Genomic DNA, 20802 nt, shown 5'->3' with positions numbered 1-20802 from the left:
ATTCCATACTTACAAAAACAGATATAGATAAAAGAATAAGAGAAGCTCTTGTAACATGTCAAATAATGCAACCCGACCCTGGGTTTCACCCTTCCGGCTTCCTCTGGGGCATCAAGTACCATTATACACAGGAAGCAGCTGCATTTGTGTGTGGAACCACAAGTACCAGCGAGATACACACACCGGTGGAAATTTGGATCGTTCTTTCTGCATGCTAGCTGGGGGAAGGCCAAACCCTTGATGGACACTTCAGACTTTACATCCAAAACCGTCTGAGCGGTAAAAAAACTATCAATTTGTCTCTGTTTTTTGTGGTGTTGCGGTTATCACCTCTATTTTTACCTGCTCCGGTTGTTTATCTCCTTGTTGAGATATTTCAGTGAGTAGAGAGCGGAGTTGTATATCTGCGAGACTGAACAAGATGGAAGGTGCCGACACCTGTCCCTTTAGGACACTAAGGACCAAACGCTGACCTAGGCCACCCTGGAGAAAAGAAAAGACTACAGAAAGAAGAAAAAAAAAAAAATCTCAAAAGTAGGAAAATTGTGATCCAATAAAAGTAGGTCTTCCAGGTACGATGATAAACGCAGGCTGAGGAAGACTTCCAAGCCCTGAGCATATGGATAATGACCCTCTCCGACAAACCGCGTGCCCTCAGAAAAGCAGCCTCAATAGCCACGCCATTAAACGTAGCGACCTTAAATTCTGGTGAGAGGTCCCTGGGAGAGGAAATCGGAATGGAGAGGAAAGAGCCACAGGACGCAGTTAGCAGGGAAACTACGTCGGCGTCCCGACAATACGTAGTCTAGCGCTACCAGGATGACTGGAATCCCCCTTGGTTTGAGCCAACTGATGAAGCAGGGAACCCTGTGATTGAACCTGGATACCATAAGGTCCACATCCGGCCTGCGTCATCTGGTGCAAATCTGGTTAGAGTGAATTAACTTTTTGTCCGGGTGTTTCAACTCCTGGAAACTATGCCATCAACTCAGAATGGATGGAAAGACCTTCTGGGACCGTGAAGGTACCACATCAGTGACCTATAAATTGTCACGGACTGCCTTTATGAGCACTTCAACAGAAGTGGACAGTTTGGAAAAGTGCTTGGCATCCGGATCCAAATCAGAACATTCCCGCTCAGATAGGGCCCCCCTAGGGGAGAAGGAGACAACGGAAAGAGGGAGAAAAGTAAGGAAAGAGAGCTATGGCCGGTCCTAATTCGTTCCTGGAGTGTACGTGCGGTTCTCGATGCAAAAGACCGGTCCCAGTGTCCCCGGAGGCATCTGTCCGAATGAAGGAGATAGAGCAGGGAAGATAGGTCACACCCCTAAACCGCTAAGATTGGGCGTCGGCGGTCATGTGTAGCCAATTGGAGGGCTGAGACTGACTCCCCACATGAGGGGATGGTGAAAAGTGCACTGGAGAACTATTGTGTTTGTGGGCAGGGTATATCATGTAGGAGGGGCTATTTCTTAATTTCTTAGGCATCATGCATACGGTCGTAACACGGCTCGTGATTACGGGCACAGACGGCTGAGGAGTGTCATCCGCAGGCCTTCCGCAATCACGGACCGTGCACATACAAGATGTGCATTGACTATGTAGCCCGGACCGCAAACGCGGTCCGTAATATTACTTGTCCTATTTTTTTGCGGTACGAGTTCCTGGCCAATGCACGGACCATGGAAACGTTCCACGGTTGTGTTCATTGGCCCATAGAATAGAATGTGTCCTATACTACGGGCAATGGCAAATAGTATGCGGACCGTAATGCACGGTCGTGTGCATGAAGCCTTAGTGTCAAACCTTCTAGTTGCAACAGCATATAAACACACACAGCCTGTGTCCCACTATGTAACAAACGAGAAAATAAATAAAGTCAGTTGAAGGAGAAGGCGTTGATTTAGTGACCTTTAAGGTGTCATGGACTGGAAAGGAAAGAAGGAGAGGATCCAGCGATGTATAATAGATGTGGGGAAACTCGGTTTCCACTTTTATTAGATGTGAACAATAAATAGCGAATACAAGAAGAGTAACAAGGTGGTTAGAATGGCAAATAGGGAGAAGCCTACGCGTTTCGAGCACGATCTGTGCTCTTATTCATGGCTAATTCCTGGAATTATATACATCGTCTCCTTCTTTCCTTTGCATTGCCTGCCGTGTGCCGTCGCGGAGATCCGAATACAAGAACGTGGAGCTGGAGGTTTCCTCCTACCCTCTCTTTCCCCTCTACAATTTGTGTGTGTCACGGACTGCCCTAATAAGCACCTCAACAGATGTGGAAAGATCCCTTGTCAACTAAATGCGAATCAGAAAGCTTCCCCTCTGACAAGACCTCTCTAGGAAAAGAGGAAGCACTGTATCGTACGTCCAGTGGGGACGTGAAACCGAAGATGTCGGTGAAAGTGAATTTAGACCTGGCCCGCATTTGGGGTCTGCCAAATGAGGAAGACAAGGACGTAGAACGGGAGGATGCAAAGAAAAATTTGCCATTATGTCCATAATGAACTGAGTAATGTTCGCTAGGTTATCAACAGTGACATGTCAGAAGTTTTGATTGGTGGGGGTCTGAGCACTGAGACCCCCACCAATCGCTCAAACGAAACGGCAGAAGCGCTCAGCCACTTCGTTTCTGTTCGGCTTTTCCCGGAAAGCCGATGTATCGGAGTACTGGCTCATAGACTTTCTATTGAGCCCGTTCTACGATACATTGATTTCCGGAAAAAGCCGAACAGACATGAAGCGGCTGAGCGCTCACACGAGCGCTTCTGCTGCATTGAGCGATTGGTGGGGATCTCAGTGCTCAGACCCCACCAATCAAAACTTCTGACATGTCACTATGACATGTCAGAAGTTTGGTTAAAGGGTAACTAAACGTTTGAAATTTTATGAAAATATTCTTTATGCCATGACGGTTTTGTTAAAGTTTTTCACACTTGCTGGTGTGTATAACACACTATGCATAATTTACAATAAGAATACAGTATGATGTGACAGTAGTATCCACTAACTGAAGCTATAACACAAGATTAGTATCCATTTGTTAAACTTGCCTTATCTTCATCACCCTCCTCTTCCTCCTCCTCTGACTTTTCTGAAGTTGGAGGGGAGGATTCACTTTTGACTTCTTCAATTTTAACAGGTTTCACTGTTTTACTCTTCTTTCCTCTGGTTTTTCTCCGTTTTGCATTACCCTTAGTATAAAAAAAAATTAAAAATTAAAAAAAAAAGCTGCACTGAAAACAAACACTTTTCTAAATCCACACAACCTACGGAACCACAACCACCAAATTATATACGTTCTCATAAGATAAGAAAAACCAAAAAACAGAAAAGAAGATTTCTGATAAACCGCTTACTCCTGAAAGTCGTTGTGCTTGTTTTTTAGCAAGGTCCTTGCACAGCAGTTTAATGAGAAAGTCTGCTCTGGTCTGTAGTTGCTTAGCTTGGGGCTTTTTATCTGGATCATCAGGCAATATCTAAAACAGAATAAAAATATCAACATTAGGGCTTATTTACACGAACGTATTTGACGTCCGTGATACGCGCGTGAAAATCACGCACGTCACACGGACCTATGCAAGTCAATGGGGCCATTCAGACATACCGTGTTTTTCACGCAGCGTGTCCGCTGCGTGAAACTCACTGCATGTCGTGTACTTGAGCGTTTTTTGCACATCACGCACCCATTGAAGTCAATGGGTGCGTGAAAATCACGGAAAGCACACGGACGCACAATGATTCGCGCAACAGTTGTTAAAGAAATAAAGAAATGGAGAAAATGAAAACCACCTCCTTCATTTCATTTTGCATACGACAAAACCACGTGACATAAGGATGTCATTCGCGCAAAAATAACGCAGACACGCACCAAACACTGATGACACACGGAACTGCAACGCACGCAAAACGCACACGCTCTTGTGAATAAGGCCTAAAACTAACATCTGTTGAGCAGGTTAGTCACCAATCTGTTATATTGTTAAAAAATTTTGCCGCCACAGTGAACACCACAAATTTTACAAATATAATTATCAATACGTCACCATCTACATTGACAATATTTTGTTTCCAACATCCATGATGTGGGTTTGAACCATTTGTATATGTGTATTTTGTCAATTATTTTATCAAAGTGTAAAGAGAAAGCGTATTTCGCATAGTTTTTCCCAGCAGCGCTCAATGGCCGCGGGCAAAAAATGCGGCAAATGGCATGCAGGCAGATCAAAATCTGCCTCAAAATTCCAGACGGAATTTTGAGGCAGAATTTTCTGCCTGCAAAAAACTCAGTGTGAACAGGGCCGAAAATGTATTTAAAAATAAATAAATAAATACTAGAAATAAACATATTGTACCAGACATAAAAAAAGAATGGCAAGCAAGAACCCATAGTAAGTTTTATGGCAAACAATTGTAAACATTTGAAACCCAGATCTTAGTATTGGAAATGAGTCAACAGCAGTAAGCCAAAAATATTGAATTATCTAAAATTCCCCAATATAATTAGATTGCGACTGCTGAAAGTTAAAGTTGGGAGACTGTGGGGAAATCTAAGGTTCAGATGTGGCGCTGCAAAATTTTGTAGCGGCTTTGCAGCGGAGTTCACGCTATGCAATGCAAAGTGCGAAATCCGCAGTTAAAATCTGCGACAGAACAGAACTGACATGTGAAGTTCAAAATCTGCAGTATGTCCTGAATTCCACACAGATTTTTTTTCAGCTACATGTAGATGGGGTTCTGAAAACCATATTGACATGTAATTGTACTGTAAATTGCTGTGGACATTCAATGCGGAATCCGCACTAAAAATTTGCAGCGTTTGAATTCACCCAAATCCTGTAAAATGCCATAAATGACTGTTTATGGTTCATCACTTGACACCACCACCAATAAAAAGAAATACTGTATTTTTCAGACTATACAACATAGTTTTTAACAAGAATAAATCTCGCTAAAAAGTCACTGCGTCTTAGTCGGCTGCGCCGGGCCCCCTGACTGTTTCCTTACTTAACCCCTTCCCAACCCATGATGTGCCAGCACTTCATGTTGCGGGGAGGAAATTATGTGTGGAGCGGAGCGGGCTCACGCGCTGAGACCGCTCCATACACTGCAGATGACAGCGGTGTTTTACAGCTGACACACTGCTCTAAAGGCCAGGAGCAGCGATCGTGCAGTTCCTGGCCGTTTAACTAGTTAAATGCCGCTGACAATAGCGACCGCAGCATTGATAGGGGTTTTCCCATGAAGGACATTTATGACATATCCACAGGATGTCATAAATGTCAGATCCATACGGGTTCCACCTCTGGGACCCGCACCTATCTCTAGAACAGGGCCCCCTAAACCCCGTTCTATCTTACTCGGCTCCGCTGTTTACCAGCCACTTCCTGTTAGGCGGTCGGGAGTTACAGAAACAGCAGAGCGCTCGCTGAGCTACGCTGCTCCCGGAATTCGGTAGCTACAAAAACCGCATACCTGGTCGAATTACGGAAATAGAGTAACTCTCTGAGCTACGCCGTTTCCGTAACTCCCATAGAACTGAACGCTGCTTCTGTAACAGTTATTCACTACTATGGGGGTTACAGAAACAGCATAGCTCAGCAAGTTACGCTGTTTCCGTAACTTATCCATGTATTGCAGTGTATTGTATCTAGCGATCGCTGGTTCAAGTCTCCTAGGAGAACTAGTAAAATGTGCAAAAAAAAAAGTTAAGATAAATTTAAGAGTGTTAAAAAAAAAAAAAAAAAAAAAAAAAAAAAAAAAAGAGTTCAAAAATAAAAGAAAACTTTCACATTTTCCCCCAAGCACAATGTAAAAACTAAAAAAATGTGGTATCGCTGCGTAAAAGTCTGAACTATTACAATATAGCATTATTTGACTAGCACGGTGAACGGCGTAAAAAAAAATAAAACTTAAAACCCTAGAATCGTTGTTTTTTGGTCACCTTAGTACTAAAAAAAAGTACTAAAATATAAAAGTGATAAAAAAAAATAATAAATAAATAAATAAATCGAATGTACCAAAAAACAGTGCCAATAAAAACTTCAGCTCGTCCTGCAAAAAATAAGCCCTCAACGCTCAATTGATGAAAAAATATAAAAAAATCAGGGCTCTCAGAATGTGGTGAAACAGAACAATTTTTTTTAATGAATAGTTTTTTTCTTTGTAGAAGTAGTAAAACGTGAACGGTTTTCCTATTTTCTGTTGTCTAAGGCCTCATGCACACGACCGTATTTTTTCCCACCCGTAAATACTGGCGTAAATACGGGTCCGGTGTCACACGTATTCCACCCGTTTTGCACCAGTATTTACGAACCCGTGCTCGTAAATATGGGTCCGGTGTCACACGTATTCCACCCGTATTTACGAGCACGTTTTTGGCGGAAAATAGCACTGCACTAATCGGCAGCCCCTTCTCTCTATCAGTGCAGGATAGAGAGAAGGGACAGCCTTTTCTGTAATAAAAGTTAAAGAAATTCATACTTACCCGGCCGTTGTCTTGGTGACGCGTCCCTCTCTTCACATCCAGCCCGACATCCCTGGATGACGCGGCAGTCCATGTGACCGCTGCAGCCTGTGATTGACCTGTGATTGGCTGCAGCGGTCACATGGCCTGAAACGTCATCCAGGACGTCGGGCCGGATGTCGAGAGGGACGCGTCACCAAGGCAACGGGCGGGAGACCGGACTGGAGGAAGCAGGAAGTTGTCGGTAAGTATGAACGTCTTATTTTTTACAGGTTTATACTGATCGGTAGTCACTGTCCAGGGTGCTGAAAGAGTTACTGCCGATCAGTTAACTCTTTCAGCTCCCTGGACAGTGACTATTTACTGACGTCGCTTAGCAACGCTGCCGTAATGACGGGTGCACACATGTAGCCACCCGTCATTACGAGAGCTCCATAGACTTCTATGGACTGTCCGTGCCGTTATTACGGCCTGAAATAGGACATGTTCTATCTTTTTCAACGGCACGGGCACCTTCCCGTGAGAAAACGGGAAGGCACCCGTCGCCAATAGAAGTCTATGAGCCCGTTATTAGGGGTCGTAATTACGACCCCTAATAACGGGAGTTTTTACGGTCGTGTGCATGAGGCCTAAAACCTGGAAGCGTGTTATAGTCTGGAAAATACGGTCGTTTTTCCGCTGTCACTCTCTGTCATTGGTTCCTGCTAATAAAATAGTGTTAGGGAATTGAAGATTACAGTTCATGTGTATTTCAGCCCAAAATGAATGAAATCTATAGGGAGCAATCTGTTTCACCTTTTGCGTTAAGTTGAGGTCAGGATCCATTTTAATCATTTCCCAGCTGCCGTAACCATATTCATAGATACCAATTAAAAGGTTTGAGTCATCTTCTTTGCTCCAGTCAATATCAAAGTGTGCTGCTTTTGTGTGGCATGAAATAACGTATCTAGAAATGAGGAAGAAATAAAAAACAACTCATGAAGTAGATGGAGGGGATATCCATAAAAAATAAAGTCGAAGAACAGAACACCACATTTAAACAAAGCTTCCTGGAGATGTAAATGGACATCAAAACAGGGATCAATTCATGTGAGAAGTAAAGTCTACTCAAACGTTAATATTCAGATTCCAGTACAGGGGCTATGAGGCCCAGAGGTCTGTGCTTGAACACACATCTCATCCGCAGATCAAATATTCAGCTTTCCCTTGGCTAAACGCCAAGTATGGAAATGTAAATAAGAAAGTGTTCACCTCTGTAGACACGAGTGCATTTTATGATCACATCCAGTATGATCACTCCGGAATCGGTACATGCCACAAACACGCACACTGTGCAAAATGTCACACACCTTTTTCTATCTTCAGGATCTGAAGGAATAGACTTATGCAATGGAAGCAGCTCTTCTTCATGAGAACTGACGAGCTTTGCATTAACTTGTACTCCTGAGATACGGAACGTTGGTCCTTTCATTTTTCCTCTCCTTCCCCCTAGGATGAAAGAAAATTGAATAAAGAGCACTTTTTATTATAGCAAATCCATACCGTTTGTTGACTACAATTTGTGGAAAATGTACATTACCAGCAGAGACATCTCAATTACTTAACCCTTTCATGACCAAGGGTCATAGATGCTCTTGTTCAGGTAAAATTTTCCATTTCTGATATGCACTTCTTTAAACGATAATTTCTTTGCAACCGCTTTGAATATCACAACAATTTTTACTTTGTCTCTTACAAGACTTACGAGGCTTTCATTTTCTAGATTAATTTAATTAATTCAATGTTTTAAATTTTTATTATGAGCAAACAAGTCACTAAAAATGTGAAAAACACTTTTTTTGTAATTTTTATCTATATATATATATATATATATATATATATATATATATATATATATATAGATAGATATATAGATATATATATATATATAGATAGATATATATATATCTATCTATCTATGTACACACAGACGCACACACACACACACACACACACACACACACACACACACACGCGCACACACGCACACTGTACAGCTCTGTAACAATTAGTCTTCTTTCCTCTCCGTCACCCTGGATCGCTGTGAGGGGAGAGTGAAGAGAGCTATATACACACACACACTCGACAGTGAAAAAAATGGCAGTCAACAACGGATCACCTGTCAGTTTTTCATGGCTGTTTTGCATTAATGTGTCTTAAAACTTGAATCCATTTCCCGGTCGTCTGACATTTGCCATCCGTTTTTTTGTCCAAACCCCCTGAAAACAGCACAGTGCCGATGCAGATAGTGATGCAATACCACTGTAGACAGTGCCACATATAGTGCCAGTGCCCACATAGACAGCACCCATGTAGATAGCGCCACACTACACTGAGCTCCTGATGTCTCTGTCCATATATGGACAGGGACGTCAGGGGTGAACTCTAAAAGCGGAATCCCCTGCCAGAGCGGGGATTCTGCTCCAGGAGTAGCCCCTGGCGTCACTGTCGGCCGGGGATTCCACTCCTAGGGAGCCACTAACGTCACTGTCCAAATGGACAGTGACATCCGGGGCTCTATCTAGAAGCGGAATCCCTGGCCAGTGCAATCTGACACCGGGGAATCCGCCCTTAGAGGGAGTTCAGGTGGCGCTATCTACAGTGGGGGATGCGATGCTATCTACAGCGGGGGGTTGCTATCTGCAGGTGGGTGGCACTATCTACAGTGGGGATGGAGAGACGGCGGGGGATTCCTCGGCCAGAGCACTGGCCGGGGTTTCCAATGCTGGAGGGAGCTTAGTCGGTGCCATCTACAGAGGGTTTTGAGCTACCTACAGGGGGTCGTGAGGGGGGGGGGGGAGGTGTATTCCGGGGCTCTCAAAGCCCCGGCCGACACGACAGTGCAGCGCTGCTCACACTGAAGCAGCACTGCACTCATTAAACATGTTACAGGCTGCAGACGTCTATATACATGACAACTGCATGGGGCATCGGCAGTTGGAACGTATATTGCTGTATGGCAGTCGTGAAGGCGTTAAAAATCAGCTGACAATCACTACATGAGCTCTACTATAACATCAAAGTAAAAATAACAAAATATATGTAAATAAAAAAACTTGTGGAACAGAAGGGTTTGTTTATAGATTAGTAAACTGCATTGACTCAAGTGTCTATGTCATGACCCGTATCTTTTTACAAGCAGAAGTATTTCAGCTAATAGACATGAATTGCCGTAATTCCAATTTCCTAAATTATAAGCAAAGTTTCACACCAAAATCCTTTACTTTAAACATCTTTTGCAGTTGACACACCTGTCCTTTCATTGCCAGAAGAATCTTTTAGAGCTTTGATACAGCCATTGTGCACCAGTTCTCCAAGTCTACGAAGGTCAGTTTCGGATTTATCCACCAAATCTGCATCACGTGCTATAGCATCTAACCTAGAATATACAGAATTTTATGCAAAAATGCATATCAATTTTTTAAATTATCTAAAAAATTGTACAGTAAATTACATCGACTGATTAAAATGTATAGCACATTTCAAGTAGGAATTAATGAGTGGGTCTCAGCTGCAATACAACACACAGTCCATGGACAAGAGTGATGATGTTTCTGGAGGAGAAGGGGGACACAGACCTTTTCCTAATCTCATACAAGCCCTTTAAAGAGGCTCTGGCACCACATTATAAGTTCCCTATAATTGTACATGATGTGATCGGCGCTGTAATGTAGATTACAGCAGTGTTTTTTTTTTAGAAAAACAATCATTTTTGACGGAGTTATGACCTATATTAGCTTTATGCTAATGAGTTTCTCAATGGACAACTTGGCGTGTTTTACTATATGGCCAAGTGGGCGTTGTACAGAGGAGTGTATGATGCTGACCAATCAGCGTCATACACTTCTCTCCATTCATTTATACAGCACATAGCGATATCGCTATGTGCAGACACATAAACACACTATAACGTTACTGCAGTGTCCTGACAGGGACTATACATTACCTCCAGCCAGGACGTGATGTGTATTCAGAATCCTGACTACTTCTATGCACTTCTCTGTGATTTACAGCATAGCAGGCGTAGTCTCGCGAGATTACGCTGTAAACTGTCATTTACAGTGAGATCTCGCTCTACTGTGCTGTAGCCTCACACAGACGCTACAGAAGTGTCAGGATTATGAATACACATCCAGTCCTGGCTGCAGGTAATGTATATTCATTGTCAGGACACTGTAGTAACGTTATAGTGTGTTTATGTGGCTGCACATAGCGATATAGCTATATCGCTATGTGCTGTATAAATGAATGGGGAGAAGCGTATGACGCTGATTGATCACTGATTGGTCAGTGTCGTACACTTCTCTCCACAACGCCAAAAAGTAAAACACGCCCAGTTGTCCATTGTGAAACTCATTAGCATAAAGCTAATATAGGTCATAACTCCGTCAAAACTGATTGTTTTTCTAAATAAAAAACAGCTGTAATCTACATTACAGCGCCGATCACATCATGTACAATATAGGCCATTTATAATGTGGTGACAGAGCCTCTTTAAGATGACCACAAACATGAGATAAACCTGATAATTGTTTGACCAAGATCTATCCCCCAGACCACACCATAAACATGACTTTTCAGGTCGGTCAAATGTCAGGTATGTTTGTGCTACGATTGGAACTTATCGACGAAAAAATAGTAAACAGGTTGAAATCTAGGCTGTACATTCACAAAAAGCCCCACCTACCCAACAGCAGACTTAGAGACCCTGTCACCAGTTTACAAAATTCCTGATCACCTAACTAATCTAATAGGCTATTTGCTGCTGATAACTAGTGTGATTTGTTTTAAAAAAAACAAAAACATTATTTTAAAAGTTAATGTTCATTTTTATACATATGCTAGTTTGGCTCTAATAGCCAAATAGGAGGGTACATTTTATTTTCACCTTGGGCAGTGTATAGACAACTGTATGACGCTGTACAATCAGTGCCATACAGGTCTCCTCTTCACAGCCCAGCAGGATCTCAGCTTCAATCGCGAGACCATGCTATGTGGTCACTTCCGGCCGCAGATCCTTCACCATAGCGACTAAGCGGTACTCCAAGAAGACTGTCCCTACATCGCCTCCAGCCGTGATGGACGACTCATCCATAGCAGTGCAGCTGAAGAGGAGACCTGTATGATGCTGATTGGACAGCGTAATACAGTTGTCTTTACACCGCCCAGAGTGAAAAAATTTGCATATGTATAAAAATGAACATACCGTTTAAAGTAATTAACATTTTTTAAAAACAAATCACACTTTAGTTATCAGCAGCAGAGCGCCTATTAGATTATTTTGATCAGGAATTAATGAACATGTGACAGATCCTTTTTGAGGCGATATTACACAGCTCAATGTGGGCCGTATAAACGAGCGACGATCAACAAGACAGCTTGTTGATCGGCGCTTGTTCGCTCCTTCGTCTGGGGACGAGCACTCGTTATGCCGATAGCTGGTCCCCATACATTTTTTTTTTCATGTTGGCAGCGCATCTCCCCGTTTACACAGGGGGATGTGCTTCAAACAATAATAGTTTCAGCACTTAAAGCTATGCAATCAGCCAATGAACGAGCGTTTGCTCGTTCATCGGCTGGATCGTTGCCCTGTTTACACAGGGTAATTTTCGTGAACGAGTGTTCCCTGAACGCACGTTTGCCCGATAATTGACCGATGTAAAAGGGTCTTTAAGATAGTCTGCGGACCTCGGAGTTAACTCTGCCAACCAAAATCTCATATCTCTGGCCAGCTTTAGGGTATGTGCACACTGGGCAGATTAGCTGTGGGTTTTCAATGTCAATTTATGCTGCGGAATCGTAGTACCTTTGTTGCGGCTTTTCCCCTTCGAGTTCAATGGGGAAGTAAAAGCTGCAACAAATATCAAATGTCACGATTTTTGCAGCTGTGAAAAGCTGCAAATTCGCTGCAAAAAGATTGCAAATAAAAAAAACAAAAAACACCTTTTCTTGTTTAAATTTAATAAAAATAAAAAAAAAGTCTATACTTACTTCCCTGGAGTTGTCATAGTGACCGCTCCTTGTTGTCTCGGCTGTTCTCCGTGCTGCTGGCCTCCTGGGTTGACTTTTCTTTCCATGTGACTGCTGCAGCGTCATCACAGGAGGCCCGGCTGAACGGAGACCAGAGGGATGCGTCGTTATGGCAACGACAGTAAAGGAAAATATGGTCTTTTTTTCCTGCTCTGTCTGTAGCGGCGATTCCGGCAGAAAATCTGCACCGCAATTTGGTGCGGTCTTTCAGTCAGAATTCCCTGCGGGTTCTAGATCGGATACACTGTGTACTTTTACGCAGGGTAACCTTTGTGAAGATACCCTAAGTACCAAGGCAAAACTGGAGTCAAACTGTCACTATCCAGTTAAAGGCCCAATAAAGTTAATGGGAATAAGCCATTACCTTTCCAGAGGTCCACCAAATTTTTTGTAACTTTTAATAAACCTAAAGAAAACAAAATAGACAGAGATTAGAAAACAACTGAGCAATGCAATACTGTAATACTTTCAAGATAGAATAAAAATGATCTAAAATATTTGCCAAAACAGGAAAGGAATTTACCATGATAAACGTTCCTAGTATTATTGTTTTTTTACCATTAGCCCGTTGGTGACCGCCCCATACTGTTTTTACAGAGGCCACTAACGGGCTTTATTCCGATGCAATAGACTTTTTATGGCGATGCATCAGAATAAATAAACAGAACAGGGATCCGTTAAATCTTCCTGCTCTCAGCTGCCAGAGGTAGCTGAGGGCAACCCTGCTCTAACGGGTGAGATCTATATCAGTATCGATCTCCTCCGTTTATCCCCTCAGATGCGGCGCTCAATAGCGAGCGCTGCATTGGAGTGGTTTTGGAGAGAGGGAGGGAGCTCCCTCTCATCCCACCGGTACCCGGCGATAAGATCGCCGGGTGTCGTGTCTTTTGTCAGCTGGGGGCCTAATAAAGGCCCCCTGGTCTGCCTGTAGTGTATGCCTGCTAGGTCATGCCAGAGGCATGGCCTAGCAGATGCCTGTCCGCTTTACACGGACAGGCACTAATATACTGCAATACAGAAGTATTGAAGTGTATTATAAATGCGATCGGAGGATCGCATAGCGAAGTCCCCTAGTGGGACTAGTAAAAACTTTAAAAAAAAAAGTTTAATAAAAGGTGAAAAACAAAATTAAAAACCCACTTTTTCCCCTTACAAACTGCTTTATTATTAAAAAACAAAATAATGTAAAAAAGTTACACATATTTGGTATCAACGCATCCGTAACGATCACAACTATAAACTTATTACATCATTTAACCTGCACGGTGAACGTAGTAAAAAATCAACAATGCAAAAATGGCTGTTTTCTTTGAAGGGACAGTGTCATTATTTATAAAAATATTATGTTGACTTTAATTTTTCAGTTTTTTTTTATTGACACTTTCTTACTGTACTGTGGGCTGCCATGTTTTATTTCATCTGTGTATGTGTCTCTTAACGACACATACAAAGATGGAATACGGCAGAACAGGGCATAGGGGACAATGAACGGGAGCCGTTCATTGCTTCTGCTATCTGGCTCTGTACTGCGCATACGCAGTTCAGTCACAAAGCAGAGAAGCCGGTTTGTAGGGAGATAGCAAGTGCCATTATGAAGAACGGCAACGTGTGTCTGTCTGTCCCTCTATCTCTCAGACCCCCGCTCTCGTCTAAAATTGTTCATAACTTGGTCAAAAACGATGGTTTTTCAAAATAAAAACCACTGTTATCTACATTACAGCGCCGATCAGATTATGTAGGAGATAAGGCACTTATGTGGTGACAGAGCCTCTTTAATGTCTAAAATAGGCTGGTCGTTAAGGGGTTAAACGCTTTAGAACTAAGCCATTTTGGAGCTTCAGGATTTAGCTAGTTTTGAAATCTGGTAGTGTGTGTGCGCGTGTGTGTATGTGTGTGTGTATATATATATATTACATTTGAGGGGTTAAACAGCGAGGAACAGCACGATCACGGTTCCTGGCCGTTAGTCCTGGGTGTCAGCTGTAAAACACAGCTGACACCCGCTGAGTATGGAGCGCGCTATGAGGTACCAGGCACGTCATTTTGCAGGAAGGTGTTAATCAGGCTATTTCTCTTGAGTTCAGAAACAATGCAAAAGTGTCCATAATCTACCCTGGAAGTAAAGGGGCACCACAAGGATTATTCCTTATGTTTTGCAGGCCCACTTAGGTTTACACAGATCAAATATTAAAAGGCAATTTTTACCCTCTATAACAGGGGCACCTTATTTGTATGTCGTGCAAGAAAAAAATAAAACAAAGTACTCACGTGTGCCATGCAAATATAAAAAAGTCATAAGACAATTGGTTACCACGTATTTCGCATACATTAAAACAGAAATGTGCATGGCCCCATAGAAATAAATGTGTCAGTGTGCTATCCGTTAGAAAAACAGATAGCACACTAAAGAAAATAACTGAAGTGGACAAGAGAGTCTTAAGTCCCAGTGCACACAGTGATTTTTGGCAGATTTTGACACGGAAACATTACAGGAGTTGAAATGGACGATTGTCTTTTTCTTTATTAATGCAATCAGTCGACCATCTTATAGCCGGTTGAAATCTGCTGTCTATGACTGTCTAGATTATGACTAACATTTACACACATGCTGTATAGATAGAAGAATCATACCTGCGTATCTCGGCATCACTAAAGCCTTTAATGGTTTCCCTTGGTATGGTCCTTGGGCGACCTCGTTTCTTGGGTCGTTTTCTATCAGAGCCTGAATCACTGTCATCCGAACCAGAATATCTCCTATTCCGACTCCGTCTGCCTTCGCTTCCATTAAAGCTTGCCTAAAATTCAGACATATTTCTTAAACAAGCAAACTAGCCTACTGAACAGAAATATGAAGCACGCGAACTTACACCAAGGAGGGAGATATTATAACAAACCAAAACTAAAAAAGCAAATTGCTTTTTTAAATCAGACACTCACCTGCTTTGCACAGTTCCGCATCCTGGGAAGCAAATAAATTTCTTGAAGCTCCTTTTGTCTTTCCTCTTCCTCCATTCTTCTTCGCTGGTCTGAAGGAATAATGTCTTCCCATGATTTTGCATTTCGATCCGGTTCCACAATATTATCCTCTTCCATTGCTGTAAAGTTGGCAACCTTATAAATAAATAATGGAGTCTGTTACATGGAACAACTTGGTTTAAAAAAACAAAAAAAATCTGATGTGTAAGGGAGAGGTGTTTTATCAAGCAAGCACATTGTGATACAAACTAGCTCCAAAGTTAGAAGAGATGCCCCCATGGTCAGATACCCTTTGATGGAGCATTTGCGCCTCATTATATGGTGATAATTAAACTGGATTCATGAAAAATACCTTAAACTGTGAAAGCAATTCATCCCCCACAGTCAACGGTCCACCTTCATTTTCACGGGTCTCTGCTCTGTTCAATATTTCATCAATATCCATTTCCTTATTATAACATAAGATACTGGTTTAACATTTTAAACGGAAAAGGTTTACAATATATAATATTTGTATTTAATCGTACAAAAACCTGAGGTTCCTCTTCTTCGCCTTCTGGCTCCTTGAAAAGTTCTTCAGCGCCAAACTTTAGAATAGCAGCAAGCTCTTCTTTATTAAATGGTGTAGAGCTTAAATGGGAGAAAAAAAAAACACAAAACACTATTTGGACTCCAATAAATCATTTGTATGGTAGATAACGGAGAGGGAGCTTACAATGATTTATAGACTTCACTCCAACACGATCATACCTAGATGGTGTAGATCCAGTGTGTAGAACAGTCTTGCCAGTGGTGTCCATTCGTTGAATTACTAGGTGATCCAGCACCATCTTCTTCTTTGCTCTTTCAATAATATCTTCCTCAACAGAGTTTTTGGTGACAAGGCGATATATATTTACCTACACAAGGCAGATTTAATACGTTTGTAAGTGTATTACTCAAATGTATATACCGAGAACTTAGAGGTCCTCCGGTGTAAATAAAGCTTAATTACTACATAAATGGAAAGCTCTCCAACTTTCTACTAGGCATTGGGAGGAATTTATCAACCTCTCTACGCCAGTCGCAAAAGGGCCCGAGCCGCAGTTTACGCTGCAAATTACAACTTTTGACCTTTTTCCGCCACCCTTGCCGCTTTTGTGAGAAAGGGATGTGGCTTATCAAAAAGAAGCGGGCCACCGCAGTTTGACAAATTTATTATAATTTCCCTCGAAAATTGGCGCAATTTAAAGTGGAAATCTACACCATCTCCTAGCTTGCACGTACATGTCGTACATAGTGAGGAATCAAAATACACAGTCGCACATTTATCAAAAGTGGCATTATTATAGCCAATGTGTAAGGTAACGCTAGACTTTGACAGATTTGATATATATATATATATATATATATATATGTCATAGCATACACCACTACCATTAACTTTCACACTGGCTAACATTACTCCACTTTGAGTAGAGATGCAGAATTTTTTTCAAACTTTCCTATATAAAAAATAAAATATCGTATTTCATAAATGTATCTAAATCCAAGCAGTAAGCGGCACGCGCGCGCGCGCACGCACACACACACACACACACACACACACACACACACACACACACACACTTTTCACTCCACTTTTACTAACAGACATGAATGGTGCAAATGGTTAACAAGCACATCACAGCAGATTAGACACTATTTTGGAGTAATATGGGGAAAAAAAATATGCTGCAAACACATTGATAAATGTAGGCAATAGCAGATTAGAAAGCTGCATAACTATTTATACAGTGGTTAGGAATGATTATTCGAAAACTCCAAAACCCCTTTTATTCCTAGAAAGAGCCTAATCATAGTTTTGGGTAGCATGACTTTAATAGCCATAACCAGAAATCCTTCAAAATTTTTGGGGTTTTAGCTATCTATTTATTCTGGCTAATCAAAACCAGACTGCGAGAACACAGCTTCAGGCCCCATGCACACTACCGTAAAAAAAACCTCCATAATTGTGGACCGCAATACGGCCGCAATTACAGACCCACTCTGTTCTATTGGCTGCGGACACCTTTCTGTATCACTACGGAAGGGTGTCCATGCTGTAGAACCGTGCCGGGAATTATGGAGCATGTCCTACTTCTTTTGCGGGCCGTGCTCCCATACTTTGTATGGGAGCACAGCATGAAAATGCGGCCCGCGGGTGTTGGCGGCGACCCTGCCCGCAATCGCGGCCCGTGATTACAGACACGGCCGTGTACATGAGGCCTAACCCCTTCCTGCCGCAGCCAATTTTAATATTTTCCTCCCCGCCTTCCAAAAGCCATAACTTTTATTTTTTCATCAACATAGCCATGTGGAGGGCTTGTTTTTTGCAGGACTAGTTTTTTCACGCCACCATGATGGTCAAATGAGCAAAAAAAAAATTTTTTAATGTCATCGTTTTTTTTCACTACTGAAAACTGTATTTTACACTTTTCATTATAATAAAGTATATTGTCAGTATTACAGGCTTAGCAGAGGCAGACAGAAGGCAGTGCTGGGGGGTCTTTATTAGCCCCACCCCCGGGCTGCCATGACAACCATTGGCACCCCACGATTGCATCGCGAGGGGGGCCAATGAGCTGTCGGAGGGGGCCACCCCCCTTTTTAACGACTCAGAAGCTGCGGTCATGATGGACCGCAGCATTTAAGGGGCTAAATGGCCTGGAACAGCGCGATTGCTGTTCCTGGCCATTAGTCCTGTGTGTCAGCTGTAATACACAGCTGACACCCAGAGCGTTCGTCCCGTGTGTCAGCTGTAATACACAGCTGACACCCAGATCGTATGAAGCGGGCTGAGCGCGCAAGCCCGCTCCATGCATCACCTCCTGCACTATGACGTACCTGGCACATAATTTTGCAGGAAAGGGTTAAGGCCACATAAACACGGTAGTATCTTGAATTAGTGTTTGTAAGCCAAAACCAGGAGAAGCACCTACAAAGAGGAACACTATAATGGAAAGATTTGTACTTCTGTGTTTGGATCAACTCCTCGTTTTGGGCTTCCAAAAACTGAAGCAAAAGACTGACCAAAATACTGCCATGTGTAAGTAGCCTAAGGGTATACTGATGCATTTGTTTTCCAGACTACATCAGGAATGCTTCTATCTTGCATCAATATAGTACAGGATGTTATCAGGTGCCCTGACGTTTACACAAGAAGCAGAGGTTGTTCATTATTAGGCCACTACATACATCCTTATGATATTTATCATTATGTTTTCAATAGTTTTGCCATCACAATTATGACTATTTTTAGGTTCTCATGCCTGTTGTGTACTACATTGCACATCTCCATGGAAAATAAATTTGTGTGTTTTTGAGAATAAGTGCTTCTGCTTACTGAAAGTACTTGGCATCGCATAAGATCTTCCAATGTGGGGAAAAAAAAACGTTCAGAGTTTAAAGTTACCGGACTGAATACTGCAGTTATTGCACTTCATCCCCATGATAGCAATTCTAGTCTATGTTTAGGTGTTCAGTCTTGTCATGGGGACATTGTGTGGATCGAAGTCTCCATTCATGCCCTAGTAATAGCAGTTATGTGTATATGAGTGCACATTGACAAGTCTAAAAATGTGTACAGAAAAATAAAAATACATTACTTGTTTTTTTTGTCCTATTCGATGAGCTCTGGCTTGGGCTTGAAGGTCATTTTGTGGATTCCAGTCCGAATCAAAAATGACTACTGTATCAGCTGAAGCAAGGTTTATTCCAAGACCACCAGCACGGGTAGAGAGAAGAAAGCAAAAGTCCTGTACAAGAGGAAGAAAAACCATTTGGTCACTTGTAGTAATTCAAGCAGCATGGGACTAAAACACGGCTACATGACAAATGGGGTTGGATAGGAGTTTTCAAGCCTGCAAAAAGCTTTTTATTCTGCTGCTTTTTTTTTCCACCAAAATCAAATACATTAAAACTTCATACAGAAATATTTTTTATGATTAATTCTCACCTCCGATCCTTCTGCATTAAAATGGTCAAGTGCTTGCTTTCTTATTTCTCCTTTGATGGATCCATCTAATCTCTAAAAATAATGTCAAAGTTTCAGTAACTGCAAAATATATATGTAAAATAAACCGGTTTTCTAAACTTACATCCAAGAAACCAAGATACAAACTTACCTGAAAAGGAAACTGCCGTGCCTTTAAATACTCTGCAAGGATGTTCAGCATCCGAACCATTTGAGAAAATATCAAGACTCGGTTACCACGTTCTCTCAGACGTACTAACAACTTGTCCAGAAGAATTAGTTTACCGCTGCTCCGAATTAAGTGCTTAACAAAAAAAATTTGGACAAAGGTAAATTAGTTACAACACAATAAGATCCACAATCTCCATCCATGTCCAAACATTAACATCATCTGTTTCATATTTTATTAGCAGAACAAAGGATATTCAAACCAGCTGCTAAAAAGCCATGTTTCAGATGCGAGAGGGGGGGGGGGGGGGGGTAACAAAAAAAAACAAAAAACGATTCCTCTGCTCATACTCCTTTGCACCGCCTTACAAAGAGCCGCAACGGAGGCCTCGGGTGCAGTGTTGGTGACAAGTCATCAATACAGACCCCCAGCTTCTATGCAAAATGGCAGATGATCATCACGCCTGCTTTAATAGAACAGAAATCTGGTATAACCTTCTTATGGCTGCACCTGCAAGGCTGCCTGTCCAGCTCACAAGAAAGAGGGCCATTTAAAAACAAGTCGAGGGTTATGTTTTTGTTTTTTTTTAAACATGGTATAGAACTTTTATTATCAGTAACAATTCTTACATGTAGATAAATGTTTTCTAGTAAATAGTTTTAAATGAAGGGTTGGTATTGCGGCTCACCTGTAAGGCTTCTTGTCTGTTATAGAATTCATTATCTTCAGGTGGCTTAATGAGGTAGCAATGGTTACAACACTTTTTAAGCTCCATCATGACGTTTAAAAATCCTGAGGTACTGCCTTTCGAACCTTTGCTCAAGGCCTTGTAATTCCGTGTTAGGATCCACCTAGGGAAAGCTCAGTAATGAATATAGATCTAAAAGCTCATGTACCGTAAACAACCACACTCAGGATCATAATTACACGTATGTCAAATATGGCGTTAATGCTATAAAATGAGGGCAACCCATCATATTGTCACATGGTGGCGTAGGAGAGTCCATAAAATAAATAAATTGCACCATACTCCATCAAAAGCACTGTATTCAGTGCTTTTACGAGAAAAGGAGTACTGAGATATGGCACCCTATACACAATAGTATTGCCGGTGATACATATTGTGCA

At 41.9% G+C, this 20802-nt stretch overlaps 1 protein-coding gene across 1 annotated transcript in view; it reads right to left on the bottom strand.

The window, feature by feature from the left end:
* The window catches only part of CHD1 (chromodomain helicase DNA binding protein 1), an 83829-nt gene that overhangs the window by 18692 nt on the left and 44335 nt on the right, over positions 1-20802 (bottom strand). Inside the window, exons 16-30 of the mRNA XM_075837012.1 lie at positions 20363-20525; positions 19657-19809; positions 19488-19559; positions 19138-19287; positions 16262-16410; positions 16045-16141; positions 15864-15959; positions 15473-15646; positions 15167-15330; positions 12900-12941; positions 9757-9884; positions 7816-7954; positions 7262-7412; positions 3360-3479; positions 3054-3194 (exon numbers count right to left, since the gene is read on the bottom strand). Coding sequence (XP_075693127.1) covers positions 3054-3194; positions 3360-3479; positions 7262-7412; positions 7816-7954; positions 9757-9884; positions 12900-12941; positions 15167-15330; positions 15473-15646; positions 15864-15959; positions 16045-16141; positions 16262-16410; positions 19138-19287; positions 19488-19559; positions 19657-19809; positions 20363-20525 — 1939 coding nt within the window. The remainder of the gene's footprint in view (positions 1-3053; positions 3195-3359; positions 3480-7261; positions 7413-7815; positions 7955-9756; positions 9885-12899; positions 12942-15166; positions 15331-15472; positions 15647-15863; positions 15960-16044; positions 16142-16261; positions 16411-19137; positions 19288-19487; positions 19560-19656; positions 19810-20362; positions 20526-20802) is intronic.

The sequence above is a fragment of the Rhinoderma darwinii genome, chromosome 1 (assembly GCF_050947455.1).
Source record: "Rhinoderma darwinii isolate aRhiDar2 chromosome 1, aRhiDar2.hap1, whole genome shotgun sequence".
Classification (NCBI taxonomy): Eukaryota; Metazoa; Chordata; class Amphibia; order Anura; family Rhinodermatidae; genus Rhinoderma; species Rhinoderma darwinii.
Note: the sequence above shows the minus strand (reverse complement) of the source record. Positions and strands in the feature narration are given on the sequence as shown.